This window comes from Miniopterus schreibersii, assembly GCF_964146895.1.
Source record: "Miniopterus schreibersii genome assembly, chromosome: 8".
Classification (NCBI taxonomy): Eukaryota; Metazoa; Chordata; class Mammalia; order Chiroptera; family Miniopteridae; genus Miniopterus; species Miniopterus schreibersii.
This window is the reverse complement of record NC_138109.1, coordinates 53,850,483-53,875,352: the sequence shown is the minus strand read 5'-3', so window position 1 is coordinate 53,875,352 and position 24,870 is coordinate 53,850,483. Positions and strand designations below refer to the sequence as shown.

Genomic DNA, 24,870 nt, shown 5'->3' with positions numbered 1-24,870 from the left:
AAGAGTACTTCTGATCTGTCATTCATATGATGTGGCCTTTGCAGTATCCTTTCCAAAGTTTGGATTGGTTTGTATCCCATCAGTCAACTGAATTAAAGATTGCTTGCTGTTTTATGGACTCAAGTGAATTTTTCTTAGGTAGTTGGCACTGATTTAATTGTTGATTGGTTTTCATATAGAGGTAAAACCTTAGAACCTGGCCTCATTTTATTATGTCCTAGTTGTTTGGACAGAATAGTCTGATCACAGCACATAATATTAAAAATTTGGCAAATAATTTGTTACAATTTAAAAGTAATTATTTAATCTAGTGTTCCAAAACTGTTTCATAGAAGAGATAATAATTGTGTTCTATCAATAAAAGTTTCATAATCAAATATGTTTGGGAATGATGCATACCCCACCCCTTTCTTGGATATTGAATGGTACACAATAACTTTAAAGGCTCTGAAAGGTACCAAATTTGCTTAATATTGGAGCTTCTCTTGGTGGAAAACATATTTTGCAACATTGGACAGAAAGGGACTGATAGTACTAATAATTTCATTTTTCTCTTTGTTTCTATAGTCACAGATTATCTAATACAGAGTAAGAGGGGGACATTTCTCATCCCCAGCTGTAATTCATATTTTTAGGATATTTGTAAAACATGGAACACTTGTGCTTTCTATAAGAAATTCTGCAACCACCCCAGACAGAAAGTTTAAAATTTATAGAACTTTATCCAAACTTTAGTATCTAGAATATCAAATATACACATTAGCAATTAATAGACACAATCAGCATGCTTTCCTGAAATGTGTCATTCTTTCTAGAATTAAATTTTGTAATTTTTTGCACCAATTTGATTTTAATTGTTTTGCATATTTTTATTACTTAAAAGAAAAGGATTAAAAAGTGACTTAGAAGAGGGGGGGCAGATGCCAGGTGGAGGGGTCAATGGGGGAAAAAGGAGACATCTATAATACTTTCAACAATAAAGATACATTTTTTAAAAAGTGGTTTAGAATTTATAGTTCTTAAGGAATGACTTTCAGAATATCAGAGAAACACTTAGTGTTTTGCATAAATGCACCTGTTTTAAAAGGGTAACGCTGCATAGATTGTACAAACATATTAGTAGGTGAAGAGAAAAAATATGCTTTTTCTGTCCCTATTTGATTAGCATATGATGACTACATCAAGATGGGCATTAACCCTAAGAAACTTGTAATGGGCATTCCCTGGTATGGTTATGATTATACCTGCCTGTCTCTATCAGAGGTAAGAACAACTCACTTCTTATGTAATTTTTTCTTTCTTTTGTATATTTTTAGACCTTGTTTTCATATATATATATTTATAAATTATTCTACATATAGAATATGTAAACTTTAAAATTCCTGAAATATATTTTGAGACTAAAAGGGAGAGTTTATTTTTAAATATTCAATCCCATGAAAGTGTCTGAATGTTCTATATTTTCATTTAGTAATGAAATTTAATATTAATACTGTGTAGTCAGGATATATATAGTATATATTTTTCTAATAAATAGTTTTTGATATATTTTCTGATTTTACTCTTTGCATATGCTTAATTTATAATCTATAACATGAACATTCTTGCATTTCTAGGATCATGTTTGTACCATTAACGAAGTCCCTTTCCGGGGAGCTCCTTGTAGTGATGCTGCAGGACGTCAGGTGCCCTATAAAAAAATTATGAAGCAAGTAAATAGTTCTATTTCTGGAATCCTGTGGGATGAAAATCAGAAGTCTCCATATTATAACTATAAAGTAAGACTTTTCACAGGTTATGAACATTTATTTCTATTAGTTTTCATAATTGCATATTTTCACAATTACATATTTGATATGGAGAATTTCTACCAGTTTTCTTTTAGGGTACAGCATACGGACTGCTGTTTGCAATAGTAAATTTGTCTTTGAATCTGTGTAATCAGGAACTTGACTTCCCTGGTGAGCAATTTCAGTGATGGTCATAATGGAACTGCACTGCATGGGCCACTTGTCATTGTAGGTGGTGTAATAAAAACATGCCTATCACAAACAGGATTTCCTTAATAGTTGATAAATATGTATTAAGACTGTGGCTTCTAATAAGCTTTGGGCCAATACAAGTTGCTAGCTCTGAAAGCCTCCATTTCAAAGTAGATAAAGACTTATGTGGGAAGGGAAGGAATGAGGCTGAGAAGAAGAGATGCACCATCATGGACTTTACAGTAGAAAATGGCATCATTTCAAATTCATTTCACAATTCAGTGAAACTATGGGATATTAGACCAATGGGAAAAAAACAATGTTAAAATCAGAGACTAAAAATATTACAGAGACTTGAAGAAACGGAGTGAATGATTAGCAATTCTGTCAGTTAGTGTTTGAAAAATAGGAATTGCCATACCAAAGAGGCAAAGAAAAGTTATATTTTTCATAATTTATCTTTAGCATAATAACTTTACACACCTCAAAAATTTAAGTACACACTATCTTTGAATTCACCTTGGATTATGTTACTGTAAAAGGATCCCTAAAAAGATATGATTTAATTCCAATAAGAATATCTATTTTTAACTAATGGTCTGGTACTCTTTTGTAAAAAATGATTGCAAACATACATATTTATTAAATTAAAATGGATTCACGTCTATACATGCCTGTTTATCAATTATATAGAAAGATTTACTGTAGAATTTTCTAAACTTTAGAATCTAGACTTTACGTCCGTCTTGCAGATTTAAAATGTACATCATGTAAAGAATTTGAGAAGTGCCACAGTACATAAGCCATTTAATTGTTTAACATAAAACCCTGTTTCCCAGCACTCTGAGGAATGTTAGGGGAAGAGTGCTTCATGGATATGTCCTGTAAAGACTGTATGTAACCAGTTATACATAATTTAGAAATACGTAAGGTAGAATAATAATGGACATTGTGACATAGTGTTTTTGAATCCCTGTCTTATGTTTTACTTAATGAATAAGAAGACACCTTCTCTAAGGTTTTAGAATTCAGGAAATGTTTTGATGAGCCTTGAAGGCCACTCACTCCATGGCACTTTTACACAACAATCCAGTTACACCTCTTTTGTTCCTTTTTATTCACTGTAAAACTGGCAGCAACCAAAATCACGTTTTCTGGTGTGACTTATGAGGATCATTCTGTCTTCCTATGCTGTCTCAGCAATAGCAGCTTCATCATGGTACTTGATATTCTTGAAGGCATTTATGCCGTAACCATGCATATATCAATCTTACACATACTCAGTTTTCCATCCTTTGATCCTTCACTATTTCGAGGCATTTGAAATTTCAAAAAGGCTCAAAGTACTAGCCAGAATGATGATAAATTCAAAGGTATATGTATTGGGGTTAGCTCCTAAATCTTCAAAAATAAATATTTCTATATTTACATACAGGTTCTTCAAGTTGCCTTTTGATGGTGAATCACAATTATTACCAGAGCATGCATGGCTTTTACTAGTTCTAAATATGTGAAAGAACAGAATATAAGATATAGTATAAAATAGGCTTGTATGTAATGAGTCTATTATACTTAAATACACCATAGCTTATTTACCAAGTGACTATTGTCCTTCAAAGTAGCCGTTTTAGAAGACTATTCTAATTCTAGTGGTGCTACCATAAAATAAAATGTTACTGGCATTAGTTGAGAACTGCCTTTAAAAATTTTCCCAGATGTATACAAAAATCAGTAAATTATTTTTAACCACAGGCCATTCTTACCTCCTATTTTTCCCCTTCTACCTTTTTGCCTAGACCTGCTCCTTTCCTCTTTCCTTTATCCAATAGATGATATACCTTCTAAGAGAGACTGTTAGTACTAGATAGAGGCTGATGCTATTGCGGAGAAGGACTTTACAGGGTAGGTGAGCATAAGACCATTTTCTAGTTTATGGTTTTCATCAGCTGAGTGCATAAGGTAGCCACGGCCTGTGTGCGTTAAGTCCAGACCTGACAGGCTCTTTAGATCAATTCTGTAAGACCTAGAAAAGGAGTTACTTTCCTTGTCTATTGCCATTACCTTTGATTTGACTAATTCATCATAAACAAAAGCATCTGTTGAGCTCCTAACGAGGCACATTTCTAGGAACTGTAGGGAATACAAAAAAGTATATAGCTGGTATATCAGAGAATCACAGCAGTGATCCTCCTTATTAGCCTTGGCTGCATAATTACCTAATGGAAATAGAACACAAAACAAATAAATATCACAGCACTAGCCTGGGAAGTTTTGATTCAATAGGTTTCATTTGGTATGAGTCCCAGGAATCTGTACTTTTAAAAGCTCCACAAGTGACTCAAATATACATCGTGGTTGATAATCATCAGATCAGGGCAAAGAAGGAATCTTAGGGCATGAGTAGGACCTTAAATGGAAGATATTGGGAGGCTTATTTATGTAATCTCTGCTATTGTAAAAATTCCACAAGCACCTAGCCAGCGTTGTTCAGTGGTCGAGTGTCAACCCATGAACCAGATCGGGGTTCAATTCCCAGTCAGAGCACATGCCTGGGTTGCAGGTTGGATCCCTAGTAGGGAGCATGCAGGATGACTCTCTCATGACTGATGTTTCTCTCTCTCTCCCTCTCTTCCTTCCTCTCTCTGAAATCAATTTTTAAAAATGCCATAAGCAATGATATCTACAAAGTACCACATACAGAGCCATGGAATCATAGAGCGGGAAAGTGTTGTGTCCTTAAATTTTTATTATTTCATTGTATCTTTTTTGAATCCTTGAAATTAAGAAATGCTTTCCCTCTTATTGTAATGAATACTTAAAATATCCATTTTCATTTATTTGTATAGGATCCTGCTGGTAGTTTTCATCAAGTGTGGTATGATAACCCGAAGAGCATTTCTTTAAAGGCAGAATATATACAAATCCGTGGCTTACGGGGCATTGGCATGTGGAATGCAAACTGTCTTGATTACTCTGTAGAGCCTGTAGCCAAACAGCAAACTGAAGAAATGTGGGAAGCCTTAAAACCAAAGCTGTGACAGACATGAACACCTTTTGTCAAACTATTAAGATTTTGAAAATGATCTGTAAAAATAGATCTAGTTTCTTGAAGATAAAAAATTTATACATTTTTGTCATCTGGCTATATGTTTTACTTATTAGTATAAAAACAGAGAATAAAGAGATGCTTTGTTTGAATGTGAAAGATACATATATTAACTTCAGTGTCCAGAAACATAAAGGTAAGAAACAAGTCAACTTACTATATTAAATATTCCTCTATGTTTTAATACTGTAATTAGGAACAACTGCTTTCAGAATTTCATGCTAATTTCTCACCATACATGCTTACAAATAAATGCTGATTTTTAAATATATATAATTTGAAGTGGAAATGTTTGCTTAGAAGAGATTTTTAAAAGCCTAGTCCTTGAAAAGCACTGTATTTTTATTTTATTTTTTTTCAATAAATCTAAACTTAAGTCCTGCAATTCAGTCTCCTGTTTAGGTTCATCAAACTGCTGGAAATAATTTTCATGCTCCTTAACTCCATATAATATTCATGTTCTCTGAGGCATATGAATTAAACTCAACCATCCACAGGAAAAAATAAAGGATTAAAATACTCAAAAAATTCAAGAAGATAATTTAGAAATATTTTTCATTAATAGGTTAGACCTACCTATTATTTTCCAACTAAATTTTTTAATGTGATTATATCTGATATTTTACAATAGAAAAAACTTGCTGTTGAACCTGATTGTATCCATTGTCATTTACCCTTCCAATTATTAAAATTCCTTCACTATAAACATCTATACTTTATTTTTGGCTAGTTTTCATGGTTAAATTTTTCTTTATCTGCATTTTACTTTTAATTATCTAGACATTTTCTCAAGTAGTTTATCTTTCTAAAAGAGACATTTTGTGCAAAGAACCTTTCTAAATGTATAAAGGTCTCTGTTCTTCTTCTCAAGGCAATTAAGAACACTGTGTTGCACTTATATTAGTTCCTATAAATACTTAGATTAAAAGTCTGCATTCTTAAACTCTGGGCTTACATATATCCTGCATTCCCTGTACATTTTTCCCCTCTGAATTGAAATAAATGATGATTCAACCACTTGTTATATGAATATTCCATTTCCTATTTACACAATTATTACAGCAGAGTAAGACCAACCATTTTCCATATAATATGCTGAATTTCTAATATCTTTATATTTCTAAAACAAATTACTAAAACAATTTAAATTCTTAGACACTAAGCTCAGTCATAGCTCTGAATGCAAGTTCAATATTCCTATTCTTTTATATTTCCAGATTGCTTTTAATTAAAGTACAACAAATAAATTAAACAGTATCTATTTACATGCAAATTCAAGGTATCCCCCCAAAACGAATACACACTTTAACAGCCGATAGCTCAATTTTGAAAATGAAATGTATTTTAATAAACACTGCCTTTATAATTATTCAAAGTGTATGTACAAATTTGTGGGGGATACCTTATATATTTATATTTACTGAACTATGATTTTTAAATTATATTTTATAGTCATATTAGGTATTAAATTTTAAAACTATTTAAAAATGAAAATTGTAAAATATAGTCAAATAATATGCAATAGATTTGAAACCATCAAAAATAATCAAATAGACACCATTTTGCTTCTATACATCTAACATTTCCTGAAATCCTTTGTAATACCAAAGGATTTGGTGAAAAATATAAACCTTATTACTTACATAAAACACTGCCAAGGAGAACAAAGGTTAAACAAATCTGATCAAATAAATATTTAATATTTTTGACAAAAGTTTTAAATTAACATACCTAACTAAGGCTGTACAGATGTATTTTATTCTGTGTCAGCTCAGCTTTCAGTGTGCATACATCTGAAATTGCTTGTTTTCTCACCTATAAAACAAATTATCTTTCAAAAATGAACTTCATTTTACCCATTTAAAATTACATAATGATCATCTAAATAGAGGTTTTTTATAACTGTCTTCTTTCATTTCCCTTTAATGCCTTCACTTCTGCTGGATTACTATGTTAAATATACAGTTCAAAAATCCTGTTGAACAAGCATGCTTATTTACTGCTAGATAAGCTATCAAATAATTTCATGTATTAGTATATAATCATAATAAAATGAACTATTCTAAAAAACTAAAGAGAAAAATATTTTTATCTTTTGCTGGATCTTCAAAATCTGTTCTCAAGTGAAAAGAAATAGTAAAAAACAACAACAACATAATTACAAAAAAGCCTTAATTCCCAACCCTGAGAAACTGAACAGGTACTTAAATAAAAGTGTTATTCTGTGGCAAGCACTCTTCTAAATGGATTAACCTCTTTGATTCTATAAAAAATTTTATTGAGGCAGATACTTATCTGCATTTTACAGCTGAGCCAACTGAGATGCCTAAAAGTTAAGTAACTCACTCCAGGTATAAAACTAGTAAGTGACACAGCCAGGATTCAAACTCAAATCATCTGGTGCCACAGCCCTTACTATTCCACGTATTGTTTGTGGACTGAAGCGTTCACATCCCTGGTTGCTTCTTAGGAATGAAGAATCACAGGCTTCACTCCAGACCTATTAAGTCAGATCCAAGTGATCTCACACTAAACTTTGAGAAGCACTGCTTGTTCTATACTAACTTGAATATGGTTGCAACAGACTCAGGCTAGGTTTTCTGCCCCTTAGTTCTGAATTCTATAGGTAAGTTTGAGGTTAATTATTCAGAAATCAAAAATAATAATGATGTCTACTATGTGCCATCAAGCATTATGGTTAAATGGAGGACCTCCTGCCCCAAATCTGTAAGCTGAAAATTTGGTTCTCTTTTTCCTATTAGTCTTTCCTGTTTTCTGTACTAGTAATTCTGATATGGGTTAAAATAATTTATAAGTGATATAGGGTTAAAATATACAAAGATGATATGATCTAATGTGCATGCTTCCCAAAAGAAAAGAGCATTGAGCCCAGCTGGTGTGGTCAGTGGTTTAGTGTCGATCCATGAACCAAGAGGTCACTGGTTTGATTCCCGGTTGGGGTACATGCACTGGTTTTGGGCTAGCTCCTCAGTAGGGGGTATGCAGAAGGCAGCTGATTGATGTTTCTCTCTCATCAATGTTTACATCTCTCTATCCCTCTCCCTTCCTCTCTAAAATCAATAAAAACATATTTTTTAAAAAGAAAGAAAAGAGCATTGAGACTCATGATTGAAGGCTCTGAAGGCATTTCTATTACTCTCTTTTACCTACCCAACTATCCTTAAGTGTGAAAGTTTCCACACTGGCTTTCTCTCCTTTTTTTTGAATACACAGAGTTTTCATTCATTGAACAAATTGTGTTTTTTTGTGTGTATACATGCTGTATAAGAATGCTAAATATTGATATTTTATTAAAAATGGTCCTTTGCCCTTTTCCTTTTCTATATTTTAAGTTTTAAGCTTCTCAATGCTGAGTCAAGGATTAGCCTTGAGAATGCTGGTAGTGAAAAGAATCTAGAGCTGAGCTGTGCTGTGTAGTATAGTAGCACTGTGCTCTGAGTATAGTAGCCATTTGTCAAATGTAGCTATTTATATTTAAATTAATTCAAATTAAATAAAATTTAAATTTAAATACCTTAGTCACTCAACAAGCTACACTTTAAGTGCTCAATATCCTTCTGTGGCTAGTGGCTACCATATTGGACAGTGCAGGTATGGAACATGTCCATCATCACATAAAGTTCTCCTATACAGTGCTGATTCTAGAAAGGGGCCATTATTCTGTCATAAATCTATTTCTGATAAAGAGGTAAATTGAGACCATTCATATAAGTATATAAATGAAAATAACCAGAGAGATGAGATAACTACCCAAGAGAGGGGAAAAATTAAATGGGAGCTCAGGGAGCTCAATGGTTTGTCAGATTTATTTATGAATGACTCTAATTCATGAAAACTATTTATTGAAAAATATATTACTGAGTCTTTGTACTGATTCACAGGGTCCCTTTCCTTTAATTCTTACTGGAATTTTACTTTGACCTTGATATAATATGCATCTTTTCAGGATTTAGTTGTTATTTCATTTTCCCCCCACATGTGCTCTTTGTCATTAAGGTAACAATTTTAAAACAGTCAATCCTTACTACCCTTATGCTATTGACACACAAAATTAAAACACCAAAATTATTTCAAGATAAATGGTATAATCTAATTAGGAGAAATGAAAATTACCTTAGCTTCTCTAAGTTTCATTTTCTCAGTATCCAACTTTCTCTTAATTTGGTCAATTGCATGCTGTACCTTAGTGATCTGGATTATAAGGCACTTCTGTGTGAGGTATATTAAGATATCTTTATTAAGGACAACATCTATGCATTTTTATTTTTAATTGCCTTGCTAACATAAATTACAATGTGATAACAAATACCGAAAGAGCAAATCATGAAAATACCTATTCCATAAAATAAACTTATTGCTTTGGAGTAAATTACTATTAATCTGTTGATTTCTTCAGTTTTAGGGACTTCTTTTTCTTTTGTTCTACTACCATCATTCATGTGTTATAAAAATAAATAGGTATTTGTAAAGGTTACCATTAAATTAGTACCACAAATGGCAATAACTATTAGTATAAAAGAAATATGCTGGGTTTAAGATATTAGCAAGGCTTTAGAGATTGGCATAATGCTTCATTATCTGAGTGAGATTAAAAAGAATTTAAAATATTTAATAATAAAATAGTATATTTTAGGTAAGAAAATATATTTAATACAAGAAAATCTATTAATATAAGAAGGCTTTTGGGTTACTTTTGTTCAAAAAGTTTATGAGGTATAATGGTCAACAAAGAAATTATTTAAAATTTTAAGCTGCCTTTGTGAAAAAAAGATCCTATATTTAACTTGATAAAATAGTAAGACAAAAAGTATCAGCTATGTTAAAGAAAAGTGTCAGCTAATATGGACAAAACATTGCTTGAGACTTCTTGGATTTTATATTTTAAATTTATCTAAAACAGTATACTTTTACTCATAGAAAGAAAGAGCACATTGGTGGTTGCCAGGGGTGGGGTATGGGGGAAACAGGTGGTTGCTAAGAGAGTAGATCTTAAAAGCTCTCATTACAAGAAAAAAAAATTATAACTGTGAGGTGGTAGCTGTTAATTAGACTTATTGTGGTAATCATTTCACAGTATATACATACACCAAATCATTGTGTTGAACACCTTAAATCAATACAATGTTATATGTCAATTATATCTCAATAAAACTGGGAAAATATAAATGAGGAAACTTAATATTTCATCATGTCTAACTCTATACTCTTAATCATGATTAACATATTATAAAAACATTTTTGGATAAGTTGGATCAGGCAACAAAAATTAAACAGGTAAATGGCCTCTGGAATTTGTTGTTTAACTATATGGTGGAATTACTCAATTAAGAAATAAACTTCAGGTCTCTAATTTTTCAATATTCAAGACCATATTAAGAAAAAATAGACAAAATTTAATATAATTTAATAACTTCTTTAGAAATTCAATAATTTTAGATTCCATGAATGTTATTAACCTCTGCACACATAAAAAAAGGCATGTAGTAAATACTGTTTGTCCCTCACTGTATTTCATCATGTGTTCATCTCTTTCCCACAGAATCAGAGAAAGTGACCTATCCTCAGGTACAGAGTTGTTCGTAATTGGTCTAAGTCAACACGTAGCATTTCCTGGTATGTATTATCAGTCCACGGTAGGCCTGGTTGAATCTCCACCAAGCAAAAGGGAAAGTGTATATATTCCATGTGTCTGGAAGAGGTTCTTTCTTGGTTTGGAGGCATATATCCCTACTTGCCATTGGCAACTCGATTGCTACCAGGAGGGAAAGAAGTTTTATAACAAACCAACAGTAGAAAATAATGAGGAAATACCAGGAGCACTTAGGCCCTTAAAGACATCATTAAGCTGCTTATTTTATCTCCTCAGCACCCGTTACATGAGATCATGAATTTTCTTATTGTTTAAGCCAGGTTAAGTCAAGGTTTGTTTTACCTGTAGCCCAAAGCATCCTAAATATAATAATACTAACAATTATAAAGCAAATATTTTGAACAGAACTTCTCTACTAGAATGTGAGCACATTTAGTAGCACCTTAGACTCTGTGATGTTTGCCATATTCCTTGGTCTCATCTTGACCTGCCTAGCTTCAAGTTGCACGAGCAATTTTTTATAGTAGAGTTCCAAATCTTCTCGAAGTTTTGTTAAAATCTCCTCCAATGATGCTGTAACTTTCTTTGTTTCAAAGTATTTTTTCTTCCAACTATCACAGGCTATAAAAAAAAAGTAAAGGCTATAGTTTGAGTCTGACTAAAGGATTAAACTTTTAAACCTGGAAAGGACCCTAGAGTTAATTTAAACTCTTCCACTTAAACTCCTCCACTTCTCCTCCCTTATATGCTGAGAAAATTAGAGCTAAGAACAAAATGTTCATTAAATAATAAAAGTACTTATCTACAAATATAGTAAAATAGTGATAAATCCAAAAACTACAACCAAGTTTTTCTTTAAGTTTATAATTATTTCTGGAATATCTTTATTAAAAATAATATGTATAGCAAAATGCACATATTTTTAATTTTGATTACTTTTATTTATAATTATAACTATGAAAAACAGAGGTATAACATACTTTTTCAGATTTTTTCCTTGTTTTTCCAGCCCCCAAAATGAGTGGTATTTTGTCATATCAGCTAATTCTGATTCATCTTTTATCAAAATTATTCCAATTATATTCCCAGAACTGTGTGGGACAGAATTTCTCAAACGTGAGACCCTAAATTAGAAACTAAACACTGCCAGCTAGGGGATCATTTGGCACCAATGAGATTCTAGGTACAAAGTTAACAGCAGCACAAACTACATGCTAAGATACCAGATTATGTTTGTGTTTATATTTTTAGATTATCAAAGAAATGTAAACCCCATATTAAAAAATTCTATATGGTTTTGATTAGATTAAAATTATACACTATATGGAACTTAATTTAAAATTTTAACTGTTGCCCTATATCCAATCCTCATGCCTTTCTTTCTAACTGGTCTCTCTGCTTCTGTCCTTGTCACTCTATAGGCTAGTCCATATAGCTGTTTTTCTAATTTTTCTAAAATATTTTTAATATCATGTAAATCACTAGCTTAAAATCCTCCAATGGATTCTCACCTTACTTAGAATAAAATCCAAACTCCTTGAATTGACCCATCTGTTCCTTGCTGAACTTTTGATGTTATCTCCCTCTACATTCCTTCTTATTTATCATGCTCCAATCACTGGCCTTATTTCAGGTCTTAAGACTGAAAGCTCATTCCTATCTCCAGACCTTGACATTTAATGTTCCTTCTGTTCCTACTCTTTTCCCCCTATCTCTTTACATACTTGCCTCCTTAATAATTAAATCTTAATGATATCTCCACAGAAATGCTGCTCTTGGAAACCCTAGCTAAAGCATTTCTCCTGCCTCATCACTCTTTAGCACACTCTTTCCAATTGACTTCTCAATTCTGTTCAGCAGCTGATATTGTCTTATTTATTGCTTGCCCCCCACTCCTTTAGAAGCAAGCTCCTTAAGGGAAGGGCCATGCATATTTGTCTTATTTACTGCTGTATCCTCAGCATTGAAAACAATGCTAGGAATTGAAGCACATAGTAGGCTCAATAAATATTTGATGGCTGATACATGCCTTAAACTTGAAACATTCCTGTTGAAATACAAAGTGATGGATCATTCTCATTTTATAAACAGAAAGAGTAAGGCACAAAGAGGAGAAATAACTTGCCTATGTAAAAGATTGATCTGGGGGATTTCTAGTCGATTGCTTGAATCTGTCTAATAAAATTTCTCATTTAAAGTACAAGGCTGAATCATTGCCATCGCTTCCAGGATAATGTTTTAATATTAGGAGATAGAACCTTCAGAAATATCTCCTGACATTGCCTATAACATTCAGTCAATTCCAGTACTGAAGCAATAATTCTGCTGTAAATTGACAATCCTAAAACCAGTTAATCCCATACTGTATAACCGTTACCCTCACAATTCTCAAGTACAACCCAAAATGAAAGACTCTAAAACCATTTAACATCTCTCAAACCATTATCCTGGCTCATTTTTCCATTTCCACCGGTCCTAACAACAATATTTCTATTTCTATTGCAAGAAAACTACCTACTTCTCCTACCTAACTGCCCATTCATTCATTCATTCATTCATTCATTCTAGCAAAGCAGACAGACACACATATCAAAAAATTAAGCACCTTGAAGAGACTAAGGAAATCAAGGATTCTAGAATGATATTTAAGCTGAGATTGAATGATTAATAAGAAATAGCCAGGTGAAGTAGGAAGAAGGGGATAGAAGGAGAAGGGAGGAGAAGCAGATGTAGATGGCAGAGGGAAAAACATGCCTGAATGCTTGCATCCAATAGGAGGCACACTTCAGATTCTAGCACATCTTTTTCTGGAAGCGTTTCTTATCTCTTCCATCTAATTTAGGTGCTCATTCTGTATTCCTTTACCATAGTATTCACTGGGTTGTATCATTACTGCTTAACTTCATTATCATTTCCCCACTGGACTGTAAGCTCTTTGAGGGTAGGGACAAAATTGTGCCTGCCTATTAGTATCTCCTCAGGCCCTATAACAGTAGCTAAATTCAGTAGTCACTTAATACTTATTTAGTAAGTAGATAGAAGAATTAATAAATAAATAAATGTCACCTATGAAAAATATTTGAATTTTAATTAAAAAACAGCCTACATAAAGCATGTTGTATTTACTATATAAAAGAAGTTGAACAATGATTTCATGTTTTCTATATTATTTTATATCAAGTGTCCATTTAAACCATAACAGTAAAAAAGTATTAAAAAGCATAAATTCTATAAAACTTGAGTTTTTTACAGTGATAAAAGATATGTAATAAACTTTACCATGATATTGCTGCAATGTTAGTTCTTCTCTTATTCTTTCCAGATGTCTTCTTTCTTCCTTTACTTGTTTTAATTGTTTGATAATCTTCTGTCCTAAAATATAACCCATACTCATCAATGTCTAAAAGATAAAAGATGATTCATTTCCTAAAATATAGTGTGTAAAACTTAAAAGTGCTTAAAACAGCAAGAATAAAATTTACCCCAAATTCTGTTTTTCTTCCTGCAATATAGTATTGCCCCTATGGAAAACAACAAGGAGTCCACTCACTTTGTAAGAGTGATACATAAGGGAATTTACATATATGTGAATACAGTATGCCCCATCTGCACTTACATATGTGTAAAACTAGGTAAAGCTCAAGTAGTTATATGTCTTGGTTTAATTCTTTTGGTAAATTTATCTTGGGCCCAAAGTTGTTATACTTAAATCTTACATGAAAAGTGTAAACTTTAGAGTATGTTTTTAAAAGCAAATATCATATTAGTGATTAAATATATGCACTAATTGACATAACATTTATATACTTTAAAATAATGTAACTTTTTTGTGGTAAAATATACATAATAAAATTACCATTTTAACCATTTTTAGTGTACAGTTCAATGACATTAAATACATTTCAGTGTTATGCAGCTATCACCACCATCCATCTCTGGAACTTTTTTTTAACTTCCTAAACTGAAACTCGTTACTCATTATACAATAATTCCCCATTAACATCATTTAACTTTATCTCATACTTACTCTCAATCTGCAATAAAGAGATTTCAGTTATTCCTGGAAAAACAGCAGACTGACTAGGACGTGGAGGAAAATCAGTAAGATCTCGGAAGATGATGTACTCTTTTCCACCTATCTGAAAGAAAACATGAAAATCAGTAAGATTTGATAGAGTGACATTTATTTTCCTCCCATCTGTAAGCATTTGATAATGTTTAACAGCAGTGCATTTTTTCACTTACATGGTGGTTTTTTTATTTATATGTACTTATACTTATAGGCTTTTCGTTGAACTCCAGTTTCTCTGTTCCACTATTATATGGACATTACACACAGTAGCTGCAAATGTAAAATTTCAAAAAAAAAGAATCCAAATTTTTTCTAAACATGATTTCCTTCCAAGATTTCTGATCTTAGTTACTTCTTTATCATATACATTTTTCTAAGATGGCTATTGATGTTTTTTTCATCTTGAGTCAATTTTGATCATTTATATTTGCTTAGAAAATTGTATATTCTATCTCATTTTCAAATTTTAGCATATATTTTGTTTTCATATATTTTCTCTTCTGTACTTGCATTTATATCACCTTTATCTTTCCTGATTTTTGTGTTTTTGCCCATTTTTTATAAACTACTTCAAGCCTTACCAATGTTGATGTTTCTCCCACTGCCACTTTATAGATCTTGAATTGTTTCAATCCTGCTAGGTTTTTTGTTTTTTTTATTTCTGTACTTATTAGTTTCTACTTTATCTTTATTAAGCCCTTACTACTACTTTGTTTTATTATTCTTTTTCAGGTTTATGTTATTTTCTTTTCTTAACTTATAAAGTCAGATTCTCACAGGATAATGGCAACTGCCTAAATTAGACTCTCTCCACGCATCCTCCCAACTACTCTAAAAAGGAAGCAAATAAAATCAACCATAATTTATGTCTACAGCATAAATAGGGCACAGAATCCTTTAATTTATACATGCTTTCATTTACATGTAAGTGGGGAAAGAAACACCCTAGACTAGCGTAGTGTGTTCAAGAGTGACAACTGAGCAGCCAGATGTGATTATGCATTAGAGAGAACTATGTGAACCCTGAGAAAGAAGATACCTGAGAAAGAAGAAACCCTAGTGGTTAACTGGACTCAAAGTCTAAAAAATGGAGCCTAGAGGCCATTTCTGAACAGGGGACTCTCACACAAACTGCACTTCATGGAGAAGCCTGCACTGTGTTTCTACCTTCTGAGCCAGCCCCTATAAAGGAGTTCCTAGAATCCTATTTCAACCAATAGAATTGAGGCTCTCCTCATCCATTTGGAACTGCTGGGCTATATCCCCATCAATATCACTGATCAATCAGAGCAGATCCATTCTCACAAATCAGGAAAGTGCCTTTTGAACCAAACTGTGAGAATTTGGAGTCCTCATTTGCATAAGAACAGACCAATTAGGGACCAGGGGCAGGGACTTTTGCCTATATAAGCCAGCTCTTGTTGGCTCTGGGAGTGCACTTTGCCAAGACTGAAGATTGTGTTTCTCTGACTGAGCTTAAACACTGGATGTCACCAGAGCACAGCAAAACAGACCAACACAGGGCAGAGCAGACTGGCAGAGCAGCAAGTGCAAAGCAGTTGGAGCAGAGCAGATGGAGCTGAGCAGCAGAGTGCAAAGCAGACCAGCAAGGAAGAGAGCAGAGCAGAGCTAACCAGCAAGGAGCACAGCAAAGCTGTCCATGTGGAGAGAAGCCTGGCCCCAGGGCTGCTTTATAGCCCTGATACATCACAATTGAGTTGTTTTGCTATGAATAAAGTTTCCTTCTTACCACAGCCCAAATTGGAGATTCCTGTTGGCATTGAACTATTGCCAATGACAATCAGTTGACAAGTATGAACAGATAACACAGTAAACATCAACCATAGTTTTGTTTGGAATAAAAGGCCTCTCCCATGCAGTGCAGAAGTAAGAACAAGATCTGGTAAATCAGAGCACTTTCTATGAGGAATACAAAAAAAGGGGCTTGTAGAATGTAGGGGCCAGAGGTGGGAATCATGGGAAGACATAGCTTCTGAGAGGAAAATGCTTTGAAAATGAGAGGTATTCCTTTGGGCCTAGGTGGTAAGAGAAAAGTGGCCAAGATAAGAGCTCTGTACAAATTAAATTAGTAGAAACCCCTCCCAAAGAAAACAGACCCCTTCCCCCAACTGCATTTTGCTATATCAACAGAAGAGGGCACTCCTAATCTAAGTAGAAAAGCCACCAAATACCACTCTGTTCCTCCATAACACCTGTTATTACTGATAAAGAAAAATCCAATACAAGTAAACATGAACACCATCTACAAAACAGTCTAGTATCCACACAGTTAGTTCTTAAAAACCCTCAAAATTGAGAACTAAACCAAAACAAAATAAAACAGGTAGCCATAAAGCAGAGAAAGACACTGAAGAAAACTGAACAAGATACAAATAAATGGAAGCATAACCATGCTCATGGATAGGAAGAATTAACAGTATTAAAATGTCCATACTACCCAAAGCAATCTATATATTCAATGCAATTTCTATCAAAATACAGTGGCCTTTTTCACAGAACTAGAACTAATCCAAAAATTTTAATGGAATCACAAAGGACCCAAACAGCTACAGCTATCTTCAGGGGGTAAAAACAAAGTCTGAGGTATCATGCTACATGATATCACACTATATACTACAAGCCTATAGAATCAAAACAGCATGGTACTGGCATAAAGACAGACATACAGATCAATGGACATACTTGAATAGTTAAAAGCATGAGATGATGGTGGCTCAGTCTAACATGTTAGCAGTAGAGGTGATGAGAAGTGCTCAGATTTGTATAATTTAGGCTTTGTGGGCCACACTATAAGAAGTCAATCTATTAGAACTGAAGTTTGAGAAAGGAGTGAAGTATGACTCCAAGGTGCTGGCCTCAGATACGAAAAGGATGGATTAGTCATCACCTAATATGGGGAAAGGGATGGGTAGTAGAAGTTTTGAGGATGGGGCAAATATCTATAGGTCAATTTCATACATGTCTATTGGCCATCCAAGAATGGAGATGTAAGTAGGCAATTGAAAATATGAATCTGGAGTTTAGGAAGGAGGACTTGGATGGGGACTTAATTTGGGAATCCTTAACATAAAGTTGGTATTTAAAGCTATTAGATTGGATGAGATTACCAAGGAATGAGTGCAGATAGAGAAGAGAACAAAGAGCTGACCCCTGAAATTCTCCTATATTAAGAGGTCAAGAAGAAGACGACCCAGCAAAAAAGACTAGGAATGAATAACAAAAAAGGTAGGAGGAAAACCAAATTGTGGATGTTAAAAGCCAAATGAAGGAATTATTTCAAGGAAGAGAGTGATCAATAGTATTAACCACTGTGCACAGACAGATCAAGTATGTGTGGGATAGGAATTAAGTAATACATTTAATAATGTAGAGGTCAATTTAAAAACAGCCATTTTGGTAAAGTATTGGAGTAAAAGCTTGGAGTTGTTTTAAAGACAAAATGGGGCTAAGCTATGAAATAGATGTTAGAACAGTGGAAGAGTGAATGAGTGAGTGGAAGATAGTCTGATTGCCTACTAGCAAAAGGTTCCACTGGAGATTCAGTCATGAATTTAAAATAAGATATAGTCCTTATGCTGGTATAGTTTTCTCCAGCCATGCTCTGCTGTAGGTATAAGTATAGAATTGGATTCACCAGGGGTTTTGTTTTGCCAAGGAGTACAATGAATAGAGAGAGAAGCAAGGAGTCAAAAGCATATGTAAGAGAGTGACCAAGACTGCCCTACAGTATTTAAGCCAGCTATGGAGGGCATCACAGGTGAGGAATGAAAACAAACAAGCAAAACCACAGGTGACTGGAGGTCCCAGTACAATCAGGGTACTTGGGGGAAGTGAGCTAGAGATACAAGCACTCTAATCAGACAATGGAATACATAGAGTTGAGTTCAACCTGAAGTTAATATCTAATACTTTATGCAATCCATATTTTCGTTTCATCAAAATTTTTCAAAGGCACTGGCCTGTGTGGCTCATTTGGTTGAGCATCATCCGTGCACCCAAAGGTCCCCAGTTTGATTCCCAGTCAGGGCACAGGCCTGGGTTTCTGGCTCGAATCCCAGTAGAGGCTGTGCAGGAGGCAGCCACAGATCGATGTTTCTTTCCTTCATCCATGTTTTTCTCTCTCTCTCCCTATCCTTTCTCTCTCTCTAAAATCAATAAAACCATATTTTAAAAACTTTTCAAAGATAATCAGATTTTTCCTATATTTTAGTATAAAAATATTTTCTTACCTCTGATGAAGAAGGTCGACTTGGATTGAGGGACAAATTCACCAATGTCTGAATGGAGTAAGTATCAGTTGGAATTTGGTGGATTTTTTTATTCTTCTTCATTTAAGTAGTATAAAGGTTATAACAGATTTTTGACTTGTTTAAGATAGTATTCCACTCATTTATGGTCTCTCATTTATTCAGAAAAGTGAAAAAACACACCAAAAAAACTTTAAAATAGAGTCAAAATGACAACTTAGGTATGTATAAAATCTTATTATAATTCAAATAGATATGTTACTAATAAATAGGCTAATAATTACAATGAAATGTATATACATCCTATACAACTAAGTAAAGTAGTAAAATATACTATACTTGTGACCAGGATACATTTTAAACAATTCATTTTCTCTTGGTGAAAAATTAAAACAAAATATATATAGTATTTTCTATAAAGTAAAAATACATTTTTAAGTGAGAAGACTCAGATACATGTATGGCAACTTCCTTATTAGATAAGAATTAGTGATAATAATCTATAATAATTACAGTACAGTAACTGGTACACACATTGGGAAGTCAGAATCTTTAGCTCCTATGGATGCATTTAAAAACTTGATATTTTAATTCAGAACAAATTTTTAATTAAGCAAACTCAAGACAGCTCAATCAAGACCTGCTTTACTATTGTCCTAAGGTAAACTGCCCCACTATACTATGGAAAAGCAAAGAAGTCGTGTTTTGTACTATAACTCTTTTTACCATTTCTGATTCTATCAATACTGAAGACCAAATCCTGGCTGGCCAGAGACAAATAAAATGGCCTGGCATGAAAAGATGAGCCCTTAGGAATTAAAACTGGGAGAACTCAAGAGTCAAGTATGTAGTTAGTAGATATTAAAGCAAAAACAAATAAAGAAAGAGAAGTCATGAAGTAGTATCATAGCCACGGGGTATGCCCATGTTATGAGAAAGCTATAATTATTTGTAAACAAAGGTAGAAAAAGAGATAAAGAATAGGCAGAATGACTAACTGGTGAGAAGGTAACTGGGGAGATACATAGGTAATTCATGTTTATAGCTAAGCACTAGAAAGAAGAGTCAAAATTTTTCCTGTTGAGATCTCTAGCCTTGCATCTATTCCCAGTGTGGTTATCAGTGAAGCAGTTCTTGTTTTGTGGATTTCCATATGGTAACTGTCTCCACTACTGCTCTATGTTGATCTTTACAATAATCTCTTCACTGCTTGAGGTAACTTAAGTCTTTACTATCAAAACCAACAGAGGCTTCATTAGCCTCTTTAGGCATGCTTAGAATTTGTAGGTGATCCTAATCAAATCACATTTCACTGACTAACTCCTAACACATAACCTTTGGTATTTTCAAACTCCTTACCTATTATAAATTAGGTAATTAACAAAACAATGGCAATTCAAACAAAAAAAGATTGATAGCTTGATAGCCAAATATAAAGGGACTATATAGAGTTCTAGTCTAATCTCTCATTTACTGTATAATTTTGCTTTATAACTACTCCCCTGCCAGGAATGAATGCTGGCTTTATCTTTCATACTAGATCCCATGAACTGATATTGGCATATTGACTGCATAAAAGTGAGTTACTGAAAAGGGCCCCAAGGCCACATCAGGCCTCATTAGGAGTTACTAAAATAGATTATCATCCCCAACTTTGGGTTTGGGAGGAGTAACAGTTGGTAGATACATCACCTATCTGCCTTCTCTGATCTACTCTCTACTTTAAAGATAATTAGGTATCATGCTTTCTCTGCACTTTTCCAATATGATTTTGGGAGGCAGTAGCAGAGCTGAAAATCAAGCTTAAGAATTTCTTTGTTCTTTATTTTTTTACTTTTTTAATTGAATTTATTTGGGTCACATTGGTTAATAAAATTATATATGTTTCAGGTGTACAATTCTATAATACACCATCTGTATATTGTATTGTGTGTTCACCACCCCAAGTTGTCTCCTTCCATCACCATTTTTCCCCCTATACCTTCTTCTACAGCCCCCCCCCCCCCCCAATTTCCCTCTGGTAATCACCATACCATTATCTGTGTCTATGAGTTTTGTTTTGCTTTGTTGTTTTTTTGCTTAATTCCTTCACTTTTTTCACCAAGCCCCAAAACCCCCCTCCCATCTGACAACTGTCAGTCTGTTTTTCATGAATTTGTTTCTATTTTGTTTGTTCATTAAATTCCACATATGTGTGAAATCATATACTTGTCTTTCTCTGACTGGCTTATTGCTCTTAGCATAATGCTCTCCAGTTCCATCCACGCTGTCACAAAGGGTAAGATTCCCTTCGTTTTTTAGTCAAGTAGTATTCCATTGTGTAAATGTACCACAGCTTTTTTATCCATTCATCTACTGATAGACACTTGAGCTGCTTCCAAATTTTTGCTATTGTAAAAACACTTCAATGAACACAGGGGTGCATATATTCTTTCCAATTAGTGTTTCGGGTTTCTTCAGATATATTCCCAGAAGTGAAATTGCTGGATCATAAGGCAGTTCCATTTTTAATTTGTTGAGGTAACTCTATACTGCTTTCCACAGTGGCTGCACAAATCTGCATTACCACCGACAGTGTGTGGGGGTTCCCTTTTCTCCACATCCTACCAACACTTGTTTTCTGATTATTTATTTTTTAAATATAACTTTATTGATTTCAGAGAGAGGAAGGGAGAGGGGAGAGAGAGACAGAAATATCAATGATGAGAGAGTCACTGATCGGCTGCCTCCTGCACACCCCCGACTAGGGATCGAGCCTGCAACCCAGGCATGTGACCTGAATCCTAGGTTGATGCTCAATTGCTGAGCCATGCCCGGCCGGGCTGTTTGCTAATTTGATAGCCTTTCTGACAGGTGTGAGGTGATATCTCATTGTGGTTTTAATTTGCATTTCTCTGGTGATTAATGACATTGAGTATCTTTTCCTGTCTATCCACCATCTGTATGTTCTCTTTGGAAAAGTGTCTATTTAGGTCCTTTGCCCATTTTTTAATTGGATTGCTTGGTTTTTCAGTGGTGAGTTTTATAATTTCTTTATAAGTTTTGGCTATTAACCCCTTATCACATGTATCATTGTCAAATATGTCCTCCCATTCAGTAAGTTGTCTTTTTGTTTTGTTGATGGTTTCCTTTGCTGTGCGAAACCTTTTTAGTTTTATGTAGTCCCTTTTGTTACTTTTTTCTTTTGTTCCCCTTGCCTGAGGAGATATATCAGAAAAAATATTGCTACAAGCAATATCCCTTATTTTACTGCCTATGTTTTCTTCTAGGATTTTTATGGTTTCAACTCTTAAGTCTTTTTTAAAAAAATATATCGTTATTGATTTCAGAGAGAGGAAAAGAGAGGGAGAGAGAAACATCAATGATGAGAGAGTCATTGATCGGCTGCCTCCTACATGCCCCCGACTAGGGATCAGCCCAAAACCCAGGCATGCGCCCTGACCAGGAATCAAACCACGATTGCCTGGATCCTAGGTTGATGCTCAACTGCTGAGCCATGCTCGGGGGGCAACATTTAAGTCTTTAATCTATTTTTTTATTCTTGTATATGGTGTAAGAAGGTGGTCTAGTTTCATCTTTTTGCACGTATCTGTCAATTTTTCCAACACCATTTTTGTATAGAATATGTTTACCCCATTATATGTTTTTGTCAAATATTGACTGTAGAAGTGTGGGTTTATTTCTGGGCTCTCTAATTCTGTTCCACTGATCTATATGTCTGTTTTCCTGCCAGTACTATGCTGTTTTTATTACTATGGCCTTATAGTATAGTTTGATATCAGGTAATGTGATTCCTCTACTTTGTCCTTTTTTCATTGCCATGGTTATTTGGGGTCTTTTGTAGTTCCATATAAATTTTATGAACATTTGTTCTAGTTCTGGGAAGTATGCTATTGATATCTTGATAGGAATTGTGTTTAATCTATAGATTGCTTTGGGTAGTATGGACATTTAAGATGTTAATTCTTCCTGTCCATGAACATGGTATATATTTCCACTTATTTGTATCTTCTTCCTTTCTTTTCTTCAGTGTCTTGTCATTTTCTGAGTACAGGTCTTTCACACACTTGGTTAAATTTATTCCTAGGTATTTTTTTTAATGCAGTTGTAAATGGGATTATTTTCTTAAGTTTCATTATTGGTGTATAAAAATGAAACTGATTTCTGGATGTTTATTTTGTATTTTATATTTACTGAATTCATTTTTCAGTTCTAGTAGTTTTTTGGTGGAATCTTTAGGGAAGCTTAAGAATTTCTGATACTCTGTTCATTGCTTAGAAATAAGGATTCTGGTGATTTTTATTTCCTGTCTGATTGGATTAGAGAGTATAGGGAGAGATACTCAATGGACTTCAGAATATCCTAAATAAATACTAAAATTAGAAACCTGAAATGAGCTACATTTAAACATACCAATATAGTAGAATCTCACACAAAGTAATTAAACGATTGAGAGGTAGAGAAGCAGGTTTCTTGTTCTTTATAATCTGTAAGACCATTCATGTTACAGTCTTTGAGTAAAGATATTTATTTTTAATCTTCCAAATCTGTAAAGTATGAATGAAGTTAGTCAACAAGCCACCAAAAGTGAAATAATTTAAAATGCTCCTGGGGAAGAGGGAGAAGTGACATTTATTGAGACACTTGTGATCTTCTTAACGTATATAATTTCATTTCATTCCACAAACAACTCTGGGAAGTTTTATTACTTCATTTTGAAATGAGGAAACAGAATCTCAGCATTTAAGTGGCTTTGGGGGGTAGGGGTCCAAGGGTAGATAGAGCCTAAACCCAAAGCCTGGTTTATATATATAATCCCTGTCATTGCATCCATTGTATGAATTAAGTACAATGCTGAAGTACACTGCACATTTTGTAAAATTATTTAAACTGTTCAGTAAATATGTTAGGTTTTGTTGACATAGAGAAAATTATAACGGCATTTTTCACTACACAAAACAAATGGAAATGCATTAATAATGGAATTATTCATATTCACAGAAATCATTAGTATATTTGTTGATGGGCTATCCCAACAGAATAGGAAACATTTGTCCTAAATGTTGTGATGTAACACATACTTTCCCATGGTTGAAACAGCCTGTTTTGCTTGACTAGATCCTACTATCTCCTCAGAAAACCCCTTTGAAGATCAACATCAAGCAGCAGGTAATAAGTTATAATTTAAATACAAAAGAGCAAGCTTTCCAGAAACATACACACACCCAAAATTTGGTTTTTTTGAATAAAATAAGCGTTAACCCCCCAAATGAAATAGATAACAAGAGGACATGGGTGAAATCTTCAACCAGCACCTTGACTTTTTCACAGCCTCTTCCAGAAAACCAGAGGGTAAGAGGCAACGGAAGCCAAGCCTTGAGAAGATCCCGTTTTCTCTGGGAAACCAGCGCCCCAGCTCCCAGTCACCCGAGTGCTCCCTTCCGCCGGTTACAGCGCCCTCCGCGCCCTCTTTGGACCTTAGGGCTCTGACGGTGGGTCGCCCACAGGACACGTCTCTACGGGGATGGGCCGCCAGTGAGAAACCCGGCACTTCTCCCCCCTCTGCCGCCAACTCCGTGAGGAAAACTGGAACCTTCCACTAGGTCTTTTATAAACTCCCTCAAGCGTTGGAGTATCGCTCACCCGTCTTCTCCGGAGTCCCCGTCAGGTCTCCGAGGCCAACGCCAAGCTCTTCCCTAACCTCTCCCAAATCGGCCCCCCGGGGGAGGGAGGGAAGAGATGCTGGGCGTCCAATCCGCGCCCAGGACCCGCCGCAGCCGCGCCCACCGCCCGCCCCCGCCCCTTCTCGCTTCCGTCCCCGCCTGAGGAGC

The 24,870-nt window shown here is 34.3% G+C and overlaps 2 protein-coding genes across 2 annotated transcripts in view; one reads left to right on the top strand and one right to left on the bottom strand.

Annotated features, from left to right (window-relative positions):
- CTBS (chitobiase) overlaps positions 1–6,105 on the top strand; it is an 18,952-nt gene extending 12,847 nt beyond the window's left edge. Inside the window, exons 5-7 of the mRNA XM_081145736.1 lie at positions 1,166–1,263; positions 1,617–1,778; positions 4,829–6,105. Coding sequence (XP_081001862.1) covers positions 1,166–1,263; positions 1,617–1,778; positions 4,829–5,020 — 452 coding nt within the window. The 3' untranslated portion in view covers positions 5,021–6,105. The remainder of the gene's footprint in view (positions 1–1,165; positions 1,264–1,616; positions 1,779–4,828) is intronic.
- The window catches only part of SPATA1 (spermatogenesis associated 1), a 25,433-nt gene extending 687 nt beyond the window's left edge, over positions 1–24,746 (bottom strand). The window contains exons 1-8 of the mRNA XM_081145738.1: positions 24,683–24,746; positions 19,022–19,191; positions 14,727–14,838; positions 13,979–14,071; positions 11,142–11,320; positions 9,223–9,318; positions 6,820–6,903; positions 1,631–1,690 (exon numbers count right to left, since the gene is read on the bottom strand). Coding sequence (XP_081001864.1) covers positions 6,820–6,903; positions 9,223–9,318; positions 11,142–11,320; positions 13,979–14,071; positions 14,727–14,838; positions 19,022–19,123 — 666 coding nt within the window. The 5' untranslated portion in view covers positions 19,124–19,191; positions 24,683–24,746 and the 3' untranslated portion in view covers positions 1,631–1,690. The remainder of the gene's footprint in view (positions 1–1,630; positions 1,691–6,819; positions 6,904–9,222; positions 9,319–11,141; positions 11,321–13,978; positions 14,072–14,726; positions 14,839–19,021; positions 19,192–24,682) is intronic.
- Positions 24,747–24,870: the final 124 nt, after the last annotated feature.